This window comes from Pempheris klunzingeri, chromosome 10 (genome assembly GCF_042242105.1).
Source record: "Pempheris klunzingeri isolate RE-2024b chromosome 10, fPemKlu1.hap1, whole genome shotgun sequence".
Classification (NCBI taxonomy): Eukaryota; Metazoa; Chordata; class Actinopteri; order Acropomatiformes; family Pempheridae; genus Pempheris; species Pempheris klunzingeri.
The window spans coordinates 2,347,637-2,363,931 of NC_092021.1; the positions used below are offsets into that span (position 1 = coordinate 2,347,637).

The 16,295-nt window shown below is 40.0% G+C and overlaps 1 protein-coding gene across 1 annotated transcript in view; it reads left to right on the forward strand.

Annotated features, from left to right (window-relative positions):
- The first annotated feature begins 206 nt into the window (after positions 1-206).
- Positions 207-16,295, forward strand: part of htr2aa (5-hydroxytryptamine (serotonin) receptor 2A, genome duplicate a) — a 61,645-nt gene continuing 45,556 nt past the window's right edge. The window contains exon 1 of the mRNA XM_070838492.1: positions 207-678. Coding sequence (XP_070694593.1) covers positions 207-678 — 472 coding nt within the window. The remainder of the gene's footprint in view (positions 679-16,295) is intronic.

Here is a 16,295-nt window from a genome sequence, read left to right on the forward strand (position 1 = left end):
CTCTGAGATGACAGCAGGCACACATTGAATTACTGTTCATCACTGAAGTGATAAATGCGGTGATATATCTGGTATTCACCTGGGGTAAGGAAATGGAAAACAAATGATGACAAGACTTTCCTCTGTCTTACTCTACTCTGACCCATTTTCCCGGCAGCAGTCCTGAGGCACTTCTGTCTGTGCGACAGCGTTACCAAGCTCACACAATGAACCTGCGTGGTGGCAACGTGTCAGGTTTGATCTCCAAAACCATCAGAGCTGTAACCACTGCGGAGTCCAACACCTGGTCTCCACGTGGATTTGAGGAAAGCACCCTCCGGATCAATAATGGGACAATCTCAGGGTGTCGTGGGAATGACGTGGTCCATAATGGCATCGATGCACAGTTGGAAAACTGGTCTTACCTTAATGTCGGAGGCGCTTACAGCGAGGAAAGAGATGGGATTTACGGGTCTCAGTGCCCTCCCCAAGAAATGGCGGTGGACAAGAATTGGGCTGCACTGCTGATTCTCGTCGTCATTGCCGTCACGGTCATGGGCAACATCCTGGTGATCCTGGCCGTCTCCTTGGAGAAGAAACTGCAGAATGCAACAAACTATTTCCTGATGTCACTGGCAGTCGCCGACATGCTCCTAGGCATCTTGGTCATGCCGGTCTCCATGGTGACCATTCTCTACGGTAAGCATTGACTGACACTGATATTGGGCTTTATTAAGTTGACATTTGGTGTGTGGCTGACTCTAGTACAACAGGAACACAGCTTTTTGTTTGAAATGTTACCAACTGCACCTGCCTACATGTTTACGGCTCCACTCAGTCTGTAGATGAAAATGGTTGAATGACAGCATGAGGAAAAGAAATGAGATTAAATTTGACATTTCTCTCACAGGTACCTCTCGTGTCTGAACTGTCAGAATTTATACACAACTCTGTGCCATACGGGTAGAAACATTTTCTACACTCTGCCTGTGTATATAAAATATAAAGTAAAATAAATACAACCTCTTTGACGTCAAAATATATTTGAGAGACAACAGAGAAAGAAAATCCATCAAGATAGAACAAAAGCAAAAACACCATCATGAATCACAGACATCGCCAAATAGATTCAAAGTTAAAGGTTTAAAATCAGTCAATGAGATGAGGCCATCTGTAATTCATTACATTTGTAAGGCACAACATAGCGGAAGGAAATCTGCTAAAGAGACTTGAGATCTGCTCTTATGAGCAGTGATGCACTGAGCAGACCTTTACGAATAAAAGTGATAGCGTGTAGTTCTCTTCTTGTTGCTGGTGTATAAAGTACAGGAGCAAAGCCATGTAACATTTGGCACAATATTTCACATGTCACCAAAGTCGTTAGGATACATCATCTGAGAACCATAAATGTGTGAACCAAATCTAGTTGCAATCTATATAATGGATATTGAGCTGTTACACTAGATAAGTAAAAACTTTGGCCCGCTGATGGTGCTGCAGGAAATCACAATTGGATCATCATTAGGATTCATCCTCTGAGGAGCATGAACATTTCATGGCAATTAATCAGATAATTGCTGGAAGCAATGAGACCAACATTTCTGTGAAATTCAGAAAGATAAACAGAACAGTTTTTCTTTGGCACCTCTTTTCATGTGAGGGAAAGTTTTCACAGGGCTTGGTGTCACATCGTTTGTTAATAGGCTGCAAATATCCAGCGCTGCAGTGGGTGGACCAAACCATAATGTCATCCAGCTGACAAGGCACTTAACCTCTGTGTCCATCAGCAGGTACTCCCTTTATATTTCTCAGCCCTTATCAACCCCACAGCACTGCACAAGGGACCTGTTGTTTCTATGTAACTGTGAGGAAAAGGCCTGAAAGTCCAGGTGTCTGAGTAAGTATTCAAACATATTGAATCCTACCGCTCAATACTCAAAGAGCTTAAAACATACTGAGTTTTAATTCAGTGTGCACAACAGCATGTTCTTTTCATGGAAAATGGCAAGAAAAGCATTGAAGATGTTCTGTTGTTGAGGTAAGGAATCTTGTGACTTATTTTCTCTGAGCTCTGAGGGAATGAGCTGCAGTGAGGCTGCATTTAAAGAGCATCTGCGGGTCTACATGTAAAGCGTCGCACTCACACAGCACGTCATGCAGACGGAAGGAGCAGTCAAGGTCCAATCGTCAGGACATGCAGATCCATGCAGCAAAATTTGATGAAATTGTATTTTCATTTCATTCATTGATGCTTGGAATCTAAAAGTATGTATGCTGACGGTGCAGAGAAAATAATGTGTGAGGGCTTTGTTCTTTACAGAAAGAAAAGGCTGCACTAATTTTTCTCTTTAGACAATTTTTCATGACTCATAGTTGGTTTGGAAATATGTGGTTTGTTAACGAATGAAATGTCAAAGGTATAAGTCTGTCTGTATGAAAAATAACGTTCTCAATGTAAATTATCACGTAGGTTTATTAAAAAGCTCCAGGTATCACACATAAGCATATAAAACCCAGTCACCAGGAGAAAATGTATGCATAATACATGATGTGTAATATATATTACGTTTATGCAAACTGCGGATACATTGAATCTCTGCATCTCTGAACCAAAATGACGTGTAATATAATCACGTCTACATACTTGTAAGCTCTATAAATGTTATCCTGTTTAACTGCTTGTAGAGCAATTTGAGCACATTTTGGCATTTTGCAAGAATAGAATAAGGGGACAGGCTATAAGAACCATTTTATGTATTTTATTACACACTCTACCTCTGAGCCACAGCAGCCTCTGTTGCTGAGGAACATTTCAGTTGATGGTCTTTATTTATATAGCACCAATTCATAACAGTGTTATCTCAAGACGCTCTCCACAAAGAGCAGCTCAGACCAAACTCTTTAATTAAGAGAGAGATCCTGTGTGACCCATCCATCCAGCCAACCCAACCTCCTCCATCTGCATACCGACGTGCCCCTATTGTTTTCTATGTGAAATACACAATCTACACAATTTAAGTCAGTAGAGAATGACTTAAATCTTTACCGCAGAGTTGCATTAAATGACTTGCAAAAAGCCAATCAGACATTGCGATAACCACAAAATCACATTGGCATGTTATCCATAAACCTTTTCGAGACCAGGCTGATAACCTTATTGATCTTATTCATATTAGTTTACGTGTCATTGCATTATTAATATGTTCACCTGTGATCTCACCTATTAATTCATGTATGACCTCCTTAATGACCCCATTAATAATCTAATTTTCACAAAGACCAGCATGACATCAACCACAAACTGATCCACAACCTCATTAATAAACATGCACAAGCCCATCTCTGGATTTCACTCAGATAATCTTCCTTTTGACATCAATAATAACCTCTCTCACAACAAGCATGTCGCTTTAAAAGATAACTCAGCTGCTAGGATGTTATCACGATGCCCTCTCACCCTCAATCAAGGCAGTTTGCTCTCTGAATCAGTAAATGAATGTGAAACTTCACAGCCATGAAACAACATGAGAAAATAATTGCAGTGTTTGTGTTCACGCGTCAGCGTGGCTAATGAGTTCTGTTGTCTTATTATTAAAGGCTGGGGAAGGCGAGTAATAAGTACTGGAGGTTGTTCTGTTGGAAGTGCTCTTCCTTCTCATTAATTTATGTGCTCGTTCTCATGCTAATGAATTTGCTACTTAAGGCTCAAAGCTCCTTATGTGAGCAGCGGTTCGTAACATTTACAGACGCACAGAGGGAAGCTCTGAGAGGCAAAAGAGTGAGGATCAGGTGGAAATGAGCAACAGTGAAGGACGGAGGCAAGTGTGTGTGTAAAAGAGGACTTATCTGTGTGTGTGTGTGTGTGTGTGTGTGTGTGTGTGAGTGGTGGGACACTGACAGACCTGAAACTGACTGAGAGAGTCGTTAATCAGCAGCCACCTGGACCACCAGAATAACAGCAGAGTTCAGATAGAGAAGAGAAAGGAAGCTCGAGGTTCTGGAGGTATTTGTAAATTAAGGCATTAAACGTGTATTTGCCAGCCAGTCGCATGGATTTAGGGATGGCGGTAACCTGCTGGTCAGTCGACTACTACTCCAGTTCTGAATGAAATGCCTTGACAGCTTCTGGGTAGGCTGCCTTAACATTTTGTACAAAAAAATCTTGTTGCCCAGAGGAGGAATCATCAAGGGTGAAATTCTCACTTGAATTTTCAATTTGTGTAACTCTCAATAGTCAACAGAAGTTGAGGAATTCCCAAAACTTTGCTTTAGAGTAGTTAAATTCAACAAGAGAATTAACATGCTGTCTAGTTTTTGTCTTGATTTGAATTTTCCAATCTGATTTTAGCTAATCCAGAAACCTTCGACGAATTTTGAATGGGAGAACCCCAAAATATGGAGGCACCTAAAAATAGCTTCTTTTTTTTTATTTAAAAAACTTGAAAGTGACTATTCAGAGTTTCACAAAGTAAAACTCAGACCACAAAAATGAAGGAAGACGTGCATAGTCTTGGTGCCTACCTCAAACCCATGTCTTTTTGTCTTGTCTGCCTCTTTAGCCCCCTTTATGTCTTTTTAGAGGAAGGTGTGCATGCATACACACACACAAGCATGCGGAGTATCTTCTTTTTCTCTTTTGTGGTGCGCCACTCAGTAACATAAATGCTGCCTCCACTTGACCGAGTAATGTTACAAATGTGTACAGAAGGCAAACACCTTTCCTACTGTCTAGTTCCCTTGCATTGTTTTTGTCACGCGTTCCCTGAGGACGAGCTCAAAATAAATTTGACAGGCTGATGTGCTTTCTCACCTTAAACAATCCTCCTGACACGTCTTTCACTGCTTTAAAGGGCTTAAATAATTCAGGGTTTCACTTGACTAGACTTGAAAGGTTATACATGTACAGTTTAAGGCTTCCGTCTGAAATATCTCATTTAAAACAGAAAAGAATTGCCTCCTGCAACAGATGGTTCATGCACATTCTGGAGATTTGTTTGGAGGAATGTTTAATTTTACCCAATAACATTAACTGCATTTTGAAATTCATTTTAACTATTCAACTGTTCATTTTAAGGCAAAGGACTGTGACTCAGGTCGGCACTCAACAGATTTAGATGCAAGGATTGTGCAGATTTTTGCAGTTTATCACATTATTAGCAAATGTCAGCATCAGCACGAATAATCACACTCAGTTGGGTTAAATTTACTGCAGTGTGAAAAGTTTAGGAATCACAGAACTGGCTAAATTGTCTTCAGCAGCAAAGGCGTGGCCACCTTTAGTCACAAGAAACAACCAGCGGAGCTGCAGCCACTGATCTCAGAGAGTGCCCAGGCACACAGGGAGACACTTGGTCTTTTATATGATTTGGAGTGAGGACGTTTAACACTAATCACACCAGTGTCAGAACAGAGATCATTAAATATTAGGCCAACATTTCTAACAGCCTAGAAGCCTAGCCTAGCCAGGGTTCTTTTTTTTGGTTTTTTAATTTTAATTTTTTTGTTTTTGAGGGACCAATGATCTCAAATTTATCATCATCAAATTTTAAAAGGTTTTCTAACATCCACCATTTGACATCCTAGAGACAGGCGAGGTGATCATTTAAACTGCAGGAGTCACTGGACTGAAGAGGGAAAGATATTAAAGAAATCATTATTACTCCATGCCACTGTATGGATACAGTGTTAAGAACACATGGATATATCACGTATTCCTTTAAGAATGATTAGCATATTCTTAATTATATTTAGTCCTCATTCTTAAATCCTATTTATTGTTTCAGACCATCAGACAACTGCTGATGGTCTGAATTAAACTGATCCCTACATGTATAATTGTCAAATAAGCTTTTGTCACTTCATTCATCTTACATTACACAACTCCTTTAGCTTGATCGATGCCTTGAGACGTTTGAGTACAGGAGAATAAAAAAACGCTTTAAGAGGTTTAAGTAACATGGACATGAGTGTATGTATTTAATGTGCACTTGCAAACCTCTCCACACATTGAGAGCAGAGCTGATTTTAACATCAAGCAAACTCTGCCGCTTCCCGTCCTCTTTGCCCCGAGGACAGGCTTTTGTAATTCAACTGCTTGATAATCACTGCTTCTCGAGGTAAAACCCTTCTCAGCCTTTAGTCCTTTGGTCACCAGAGGCAACGGTGAAAAGCAGAGGACCTATGGGAACAGAGTATTCCAGCCTGAGCTCAGTGGAAGCTTGCCGAATCATCCAGTTTGCCAGCTCTGCTTCAGTCCCACCTCTGCTCCTCAGAGGCACAGAAATAATTTAAAGACAGATTGATTTTTTTTTTGATAGTTTTGAGTTCAAATACTAATTTTCTCCTTCTTCTCCCTCTCTGTAAACTTTTGACATCTGCAGTTAATGCCTCCCCTGTGGTTTACTTTTAAGAGTTTAAGCCCACCATGCATCTATTACTACAGCCTTCTTTTTCCTTTCTCTCCCTTGTTGTCAGCTTTGCTCTCAGAGGGCATACGACAGAGAGAAAACAAACACTTCAGTTTCAAAGCCTTTCTTTCTTTCCACGGCAGGCAGCTGAGCAGGATGAGATTTACTTAAAAGATTTCTCCCCTGGATTCCTCTGTGATTTACCCTCAAACAAAATCCACATCTTGTGTTAAATGTTGTGCTCGTTAGGTTATTCAGAGACAAATATGTCTGAAAACAAAACATCTAGATCTGTCTTTAAGAGCTCATTGTGACCTATGATCACCAATCAGTCAAATGGCTTTGGACTTTCTATAGACATGGATGGTGTTCCTTTCTTTGTGGCCATTGTTGCTCTTGTTAACTACTAGGAGTGTAATAGCCGACTGATTCTGATCAATATATTGATTATCAAAGTGGGCCACTCTAACCCACTTTGACCAGGAAAAGGTTGCTAAGGTGACAGTACATTTTGACACAGCTCCAAGCCAACAATAACACATGACACACAATTTAGGAAATCACATTTTAGTTTCTTGACAAGTATCCCTAAAATCCTGTGTGAAATCTTAACAGGGCTCAAAATACACAAATAAAATTACTCACAAATAAATAAAGTGACACCTTGTGTGGTGAACAGGAAGCGGATATTGAGGTGAATGTGATATATTATGCCTCCTGGGTAATTGTCACCTCAGGAATTACACTCAGTTGCCATGGAAATCATAGTCAAAAATCATACAAGTTATTATTATCAGTATTATTTCATGGTTATTTGAATAAGTACGCATATGTAGCATTAACCAATGCCACACACCTCTGCACGGATAGCCTGAGCTAATTTGCAATGCCCATCTCTACGGGCATTAGAAATATATAAATCTCAACAAAAATATACAAGAGACAGTGCAAAACAAAAATTCAAAAATAAGTTAATACAATAAGAAGAAGAAGTACGAGATCATTCATGAATATATGACTGCTCCCTTTTAGGTTTAGGTTTAAATGATTCCAGTCAGGAACCACCTTAAATTCTGTGGGTGGCACATTCAACATGTTGGTCCATGACCAGGAAGAGCTATTAATCCAGCTGAGGATCTGAGGATATATGTCAGGCCACCTTACAATTCCTGTTGGATGGCTGTCAAATTTAAGACATCAATTGAGATTAATTATAAAAAATAATGTGAAAAAAATGTGAATTAATGCATATAACTGTTACGACCACATTTTAAGTGTTGTGATGGGCTTGTGTTCAGTAAAAAAGACATGGGATGTCTGAAGATTTGGAAATATATTCATTTATTATTATTTTTCTAATGTCACCTTTACATATTTCGTGGTTGCTTCATTCATCAATAATGTTTTTGAGTTAAAATACCTTCATTTAAGAGCTTTGTGATTGTTTGCAATTAATTCAGTATGTGTAATGTTATATGCCATTCCTGAAAGTCTCTACACCACCTTCTAGCCACTCCATGAATATTGACCCCCCCTGGCGGATCCACAGGTCAAAGAAACTCGACGCTTAGCATCAAAATCTGTGGCAGATATAAATAGAAACAGGATCCCGCTCCAGTGTCAAGTACACAATAATACCTATAACAAGCTGGAATTAACTTTGCCTGTTGTGTGGTTAGATATAGTTTATATCAGCTGAATGTACTGCACATAGACAAATCAAATTGAAAATAGAAAACATATTTTGGGGGAAAATGGTTACAACAGTTTTCTCTCCTGCCAGACAACACTGTGGGGATAGTGACTAAGTTTCTTTTTTTTTCTTTTGAGGCCAAAACAATTTCAAATGTAAATAAGACCTTTAGTGTCTGGATTCTACTTTTTTTTTTCTATGCTAAAATAGCTGTTATTGAAGGAAAGAAGAAAATCATTAGTATAGGAGGTGATTCCAAACGTATGAACTAGCTAAAACTAATACAGTCTATTCTAGATTAATTATTTATGATTTTCACTTTTTACAACTTTGGAGGATGTAGTTGTCTATAGGACTGCGTAGCATCATACAGAGAGGTGTTTCAGTTATTTAGCCTACACTCTAGTATTTAGAGACAACTGTCAGTATAGCAAACTGGATTTTTACTGGCGTGTTGAATTGCTAAATGGGGACTTCCCTCTATGCTTTTGGTATGGGGCTATTTTTTATGGTTTGGTTTGCTCCCCTTAGTTCCAATGTGAAAAAAATCTTAATGCTACATGCATTTCAGCACTGTTTCAATATGTTAGTCATGCATAAAAACTTAATAAAGAAATGGTTTTCCCAGTTTGAAATGGAAGAACTTTACTGGCACAGAATCCTGACCTCAGCCCCACCCAACACGAGTCAGGCCTCATCAACATTAGCACTGGACCTCACTGACAATCTTGTTGCCTTACATGTATTTGGCACTTTGACATCCTCAAGTGCATTCATACTCAAACATGAGATAGATGTGATTAAGAACTGGAAGGGATTTTTTGAGATGCAGCCTGTGAAGGTGGATTTTAGCCTTTTCTGAAAGATTTGTAGTGACTCTTCTGTTCTGACTTGAGTGGGGAGTTCCACCACTGTGGGGCCAGCACAGAGCGAGATGAGTGAGCACAGGGTCCTCAGAGTGACAAGGAAGCCAATCGTCCCAAGGCAGAAGAGTGCATGTTTGACCATGGAAAAGGAACGAGCATTTCCTTCCACTGCCCTGAAGACCAGCACCAGAACGAATGCAGGCTGCAACAAGGAGTCAGTATGGTGTCTGAATGGGAGCAAATCCCTGCAGCCTGTCTCAAAGCACTGGTTGAATGACAGAAACCAGAAGAGAGGTTAGAGGTGCACATTAATGTCTATGGTTTGATAACAAAATGATAGAAAAGAGATTGTAGCGTGACTTTATCTCAGCCAACTGGTTACAGATCATATCTGTTTTGTATAAACTGCACTGTTTACATCAGTTCCAGCTTTTCCACTTCTAACACAACAGCTGTTGGATTTTACTGTTGCTCCTGGTATTGTTTTATACAATAGTGAATAATAGTAAATGATGCTTTTTCTTGAAACAGCACTTTTTGTTCTCTCTGTATTCCCTCCTGATTGTGTGACATTATAGTTTACAGCTTTCTGTAGTCCAGTGTCTTTATTTGGCTCTGTGTTTACTCATCATGCAGCAAACTGCATCATCAAGAAGCAGATGAAAGTAGAGAAGGAATTATTACACCAGAGCAGTTTGTGCTTTCACCTCTTTACATTCTGTACCAGTGACTGAAATAGTAGCTGTGCACCTTTGAACAACAGCTGGGTTTTACACAATGCTGGCACCCACACATTCATACATAAACTGTGTTTCTCAAAGTAGAGGCCTCAAGAGGCTGCAATGCTCATTACACCCCACAATGAGAAGGCGTAGTTTACTCTTCAGGTGTTGCTAGAGTAAAGGTCATGGGGTCATTAAAAACACAAGGATTAATCCTTTGATAATTGTTGCATAGATTATTTTTTTATGTATTTAAAGTTTGCGCTTTGTCCTGAGGTTTAGTGCCAGGAAATCCACAATTATTCACATTGGAGTTCATCTTCTGGGGAGCATGAATGTGCACAGGAAAATTCTTGACAACCTGACAATTGGATTTTGATGTGTACCACTGAATGTCTTGGCCTGATGGTGGATGATGTCAAATGTCACTGACAACTTGATTGATTTATCCTCTGAAGACCATGAATATCGACAGCAAATACTTCATAACTTTGTGACGATGATGCATGTTTATGTGCAGTTCTTAAATTGCTTATAGCTTATACCTCTACCATATGTAAAACTAAAGTAGTCTAATACAGTCCTGCAATAAATTCCATAATGCAAAAATATTATGATGCTATTCAATCTAATAGCGCCACAAACTACATCCTCCAAAATATACATTTATCTTACAAATTGAGATTTTTACACACAAAATTCATGAAATGTTATCATAAATTAAACTACCTAACAGTTTTAATGATGTGATTGATCACTTAGTCACATAGTCAATTGACAGAAAATGAATTGGCAGCTATTTTGATAATTGTTTTAGTCATTTTTTGCACAAATTAACAAATGGAATGTATTTGTAAAAATGATGTGGTTTGAACTATTGGCTGGATAAAAAAACAAGCATTGTGAAGGAGTCACTTTGGGCATATAATTGTGGCATATATTTGTGTGGTATTCATAGATTTACTTTAAACTATCTGAATCCACTACTGCCAGCGTGGTGATTATAGACAAAATGATTGTAGAACAGTTGAATTAAACAAACACTAGAGATTGAAAAGATTAAATAGATTAAACACATCTGAAGAAATGCAGTTTTATGTGCCTCTGGAGTCCATTGTCATTAGAGACAAGGCCCTCTGCCAGGCTCTGGACACAGTTAAAGCTTTAATAATCTGAGCTTGCATTTTATTCTGAGAAGTAGGGCGAAGTAGGGAGGATGGAACAAGTCTTATACAGCAGTGGAAAACTCCTCAGACGCTGGCATCACAGTCGCCTTGATGAGCCAGTTGACTGCCTTGAGCAAAAATAACCTCTAATTCATCTCTTGATAGAAGACGGGATGAGGAAGGGATGTGGGCAGAAAGTGAGTGAAAGAGAGGCGAGATAGAGAGTCCCAAGTGGAAAATAGCCAGTGTTGTGTGTTTAACTGCGTGAGATAGAGGAGATGTTTTCTCTTTGTGTTTCTGAGCTGCAGAGCAGAGCACAAAGCATGCTGAACAAAAACAGAGATGCAGCAGCAGGCAGGCGTTCAAATCATCAGCCTTCTCCCTCATTCTCCTCTCGCATGACTGCATGAACAAAACGAAACAGATGCAACCAAAAGGGCAGAACCATTATCAGGCCCTGCTGGCCAGATGTGTGGTAGCGGAGCAAAAGGTACCAGCTCTGATGTCATTTTATGACAAATACAATAGCAAACATGTTTTATTATAAAATGTACTTGAATGTAGTGGAGGAGGTGAAAAGCAGACTCACTTAGAGTGAAGTACTTTTTACTCCATAACATTTATTCAACTGCTTTAATTACTTTAATTAACTTAAGATTTAACGAAAACATTCAAAAGTATGATCAGCTTATGGAATCCATTCTCATTCTTATCTGTTGATAGTTGTGGATGCTCACTCATGAGAGCTCTTCATATTATTCCTGTGAGCAGCATATGATTAATGGTGAATAATTACAATTTATGATGACATACTGCTTCAGCACACTGTAATTTGGATCAAGCACCTTTGAGGTGACCAAAAGGCTTTGAGGGACTTCTAAGTGAGGTGGAAACCAAAAATAGAATTTCTGTATTGCTGCTGTTTTATTTCATTGTAAACTCAAGTAAAGTCAGCAGACTAACAAAGTACTAATGTACTATTCATACTAAGTATGATGTCAAATTAAGTAAGGAGTGTGTTTCAACTGCATTGTATGTGGATTTTGTGTAAGTGAGAAATTCCCAGATGTATACTAGATTAGCAAGAATGTTGAAGTACTTTGGAACGTGTCATACTCAAACGCCCCAAAATGCATTACATCTCTTCAGACTATCAAATGGCAGACTACAAAGGAGAGTGTTCTAGCACCACAGTGTGTGGTCTGTGTGTGAGTTCTGAATCTGCCCCGGGGCCTCCTCCCGGTGAGACGCGCCCAGTAAACCTCCAAAGGGAGGCACCCAAGGGAGGCACCCAAGAGGCATCCACACCCACAACAGATTGGTGCAGCAGTAATGTGGGCGTTGTACCAGGCATTTGCATTTTATCCTCACTTGTGAACAAAACCCCCCTCCACCGTATTCTGGAAGAGAACCATGGCCTCAGACTTAGAGGTGCTGACTCTCATCCCCAAGCCAACAGAACAACATCGTCTGCAAAAAGCAGAGATACTATTCTGAGGTCCCCAAACCGGAGGCTTTCCTCACCTCAGCTGTACCTTGGCTGCACCTTGATATCACAAACAGGTTCGGTGACAAGGAGCCATGGACCCAGGCCCAGCCACCAGACGCTCGCCGCTGGGCTCCCCTCCCAGGTCTGACTCCAGGAGGGTTCCCTGGTTTCCCTAACCTGGACAAGGAAACAGCTCTTAGTCTGGCCTAGTCTTAGTCTTTGCCTTGGGAGACCCTCCCGGGGGAAATAGCTCCCAACAACACAGCTACCAGGTTCCCCCCACCATGATAAGGTGGTGATTCTTTGGCCTTTTCTTTGGAGGCCTGTGAGCATGTCCTGGTTAAACAACAGAGAACATATGGATGGTCCTTCTACCTCGCCCTGTGTCAGAGACGCAGAAAAAAGAGGAAAATACCTTGATAATAGAGAACTTTATGTTCAGGTTTCTCTGAGCAGCTCTCAGATGTGAAATGTGTGACTGAGTGTGAATCAGAGCAGCATCACAACTGACAATATGCTTACCTTGAATTTAGCCTTGAGAGTTTGCCTCAGGTTTTCACATTTTATTTTCACTCATTAGATTTCAGTTTAATGAAACAAGATCACTCAGCATATTTGAAGGTAAATTATCCCTTCAGCGTGAGTGTGTTTTCTTTTGTTTAACTTTGTTTTCATTTGTTTGTGTGTGTTCATGTGTGTATGCTCTGCGTTCACTGCGGAACTATTTCATGTGCAAAACAGATTCTCAACTGGCTAATTAAAGGCATCTTTTCTGTTTTGCTCTGAACTGTTCTGCAGCAAAGACAATTACTACCACCATGATTACAAAGTTCCCAGCAGCTCAGCACAAACAGAAAAACACACAAACTGATACACACTGATACAAGACACACACACAGGAGGGTAGATATGGAGGATTTAAAGAGAGTTAAGGGCAGGGTCTTACTGGTTTGGTTACGTTTTCTGTGGTTAGCTTGAACTCTAAGCACCTTTCACATATGCCTATTATCTATTTTGAATGTGCTATTCAGTCATTACTAAAACTTGACTGATAAGAACATATTTACACCGACACACAATCCTGACTGGAGATTTGTGTGTACAAATGAGAAAACTACAGAGACTGCAGGGTAGTCAGCTGCAGTCTCTGGCCTATCCAGGGTGTAGGGTCAGCTGCCGTCATACAACTGGCTGACTGGCCAGGGGTGTGTGTTGTCTTACAAACTGCAGGGTAGATTTCTTGTCCATTGATGATAATGATGTTTTTTCTATTTTCTAACTATTTGCTTCAAAAATATCCTTTATTACAAATCAAGGGAACGCATTCTATAAAATCAGACACTTTGTACACACTATGCTTCATTTAGCTTGAAATTGTCATGATGTTCCTAAATTGAAACTTTTGACAGCAATGTCCATTTTTCAGTTGAGTGGGTCTTGGCCTCAAAATAAATAGATTGCAAAGAAAACTTTAAAAATTGAAAGATTTACTCATAAAACAAAAAACAGAAATGAACAATCTTAGAAAAGACTCAAAAGACAATGTGAGGCACAATACAAGGTGACAAAATCGCCCTGTTCCCTGTTGTGAGGTGTTGATAGATTGTAGATTATCGCTTGTCCACCATGCCATTATGGCCAGCATCAAAGATACCTTTGCCACCACCAAAAAGAAAGGGCTAACTTGGAGGATCCTTACAAAGTATGCATTACAAAAACAGATTCACATGGCTCTACACCTCACCAGAAAAAGCAAGCAGAACCCTGCTTAAGACAAATGAACCACAGAAGTCTATGGTTCCGACTGCAAGACAGTGTCATTGCCGATTTAGCAAGGGATGAAAACAGACAAAGCCCAAACAGTCACCAGGGGGGCAATAAGAAACAGAGTAGAAGAGATGATACCTTAAAAAACCTCCACAGAGAATTTCTCATTGAACATCCCAATATCAATCTTTCAATCCTACCCCTCTGGGTAATAAATCCAACACTTGCAGACAGAGAAACCTGTCTTTGCAAGGTTCATAAGAACCTTTTCTTCTTTGCAGAAAAGCTACATGCCCTCAAGTTAATTAGGAGCATAGAATACATGGCTGTATCAACAAGCTGCAATCCATCCTCAAAGGACTTCATGCACAATGTGTGCCCCAACTGCAAAGAACAGGAGTTTACCATAGCAAAAGAGGGTAAGTGACCAAATCACTGACTGGTTAACTGGTCAATTGAAAGGCTGCAACGGAAATCGCTGTTAAGAAGATAAAGGACACAGTGTTGGCTGGTGTGGTAGAGATGTTTCAAGACCAATCGAAGCATTTCAACATCAGATGCCGGTTCACCAGCTACTGTGAATTACTCTTATCCCTCTATTGAGACGGTGCATTTCTTCAGTGATGGACCATGCACACACAGTACCAACAGAAGGGAAACTTGTTCCTTTTCTGCACTGAACTGATGAAATATGAAATTAACATGAATTTGAAGCATGGGAAGGGGGCTTCAGATGGGGTGGAAGGCCCCCAGAAACAAATGGCTGGCAGGGTTATTTGCCAAGGCCATGATATCTCTTCAGCACACCTCACAGCTTTTCGGGCAACAACTGTGGAAGTGTGGGAGTGTTTTACATACAGGAGGATCTCATGGAAGAAACTACAAAAAATATATATCACCACTGGGTGATTATAAATAAATAGTCAGCCAGTGGTGCCCTCGTCTATGTGGATCCACCAGGTAGTCACAATGGCATCAGGAAACATCAGTTACCGAGATGTAAGCTGCTCTTGTACCGCCAAACAAAGAGTGATGACAATAATGACTGTAGTTCTGGACTTCATGAAACCTTTCGGACACCTCCTGATTTGATTTGATTGACAAGTGGGGTGCTTTTACCACTGTCACTGAGACACGTGCAGGTAAAGTGCATGCACCATATAGGAGAAAGCCATTTCTTCTGGCCATCAAAAGATTCTGTGCTGTTGTACCTGTGTGGGGACATTGTGAGAATAGTGCATCCTCCAAAGCTAGCGACATCTCGTCTCTTCGAAATTGAAAAGACATCTGACCCATCTGATCTGTTTCCACTAAGGTCGAACTAAATGTTGCTGTTGATTTTAATGCACGGTGACCCCTGTGCTGTCACAGTTGTTTGAACCCATTACTTTAAACAAACAATACTTCAAAAAACTGTTGTCTTCTGTCATTCACCAGTTCACCATGTAGTTCACTACATGGCTGTTTATTGCCTTACGCCTGTCAAATTTCCAAATGTACAATATATTGACGGTTTAGAATTCTACTATGTTTCTTTGAAGAAAATGTGAAATGTATTGTGTTCTGTATTCCTTGAATTAATCATCTTTTTTTTTTTTCATTTAGATTTGATTGTTTTTCCAATACAAACAACACAACATAAAAGAATGCATGATGAATACAGGGACATGGCCACAGTACAAACAAGACAAACATGGAGAGACGGGGAGGGGGAGGGCTACAGTGGTGATTTATTTTATGCATGTGTTTGTAACCGACATCGTTACTAGATACACGTGGATGCACACAATCTGACACCAAGACAAATTACACTAACACATGGGTACACCTTTAACTCATTTATTTATTTACTATAAGTTGTATTATTATTTATATATGCATTTACTTTGTAGGGGTCAAATAAGATGGAAGAGGAGCAAGTATTGTAGGTCCAATATAAATTTTATTACAGAGAGCAGGGGGAGAGACATTGTGAGTCCAGGAATACCCATAGGCCACTCCTGCCCCCATCCAGATACAGCAGAGATGCAGCATCCTCCACGCTTTTAAGACTCACAAAGTCCTCTAACCATCTATTTAAACTGAAGCAGTTTGGTTTTCTAACCTTCCAATTCACAAGAATTATACGCTGTGTTTACGTTCAGAAGTACAATTAACATTCAGAAGTACAATGAATGCAACTGGGCTGGATTCCCATCAAGCATGT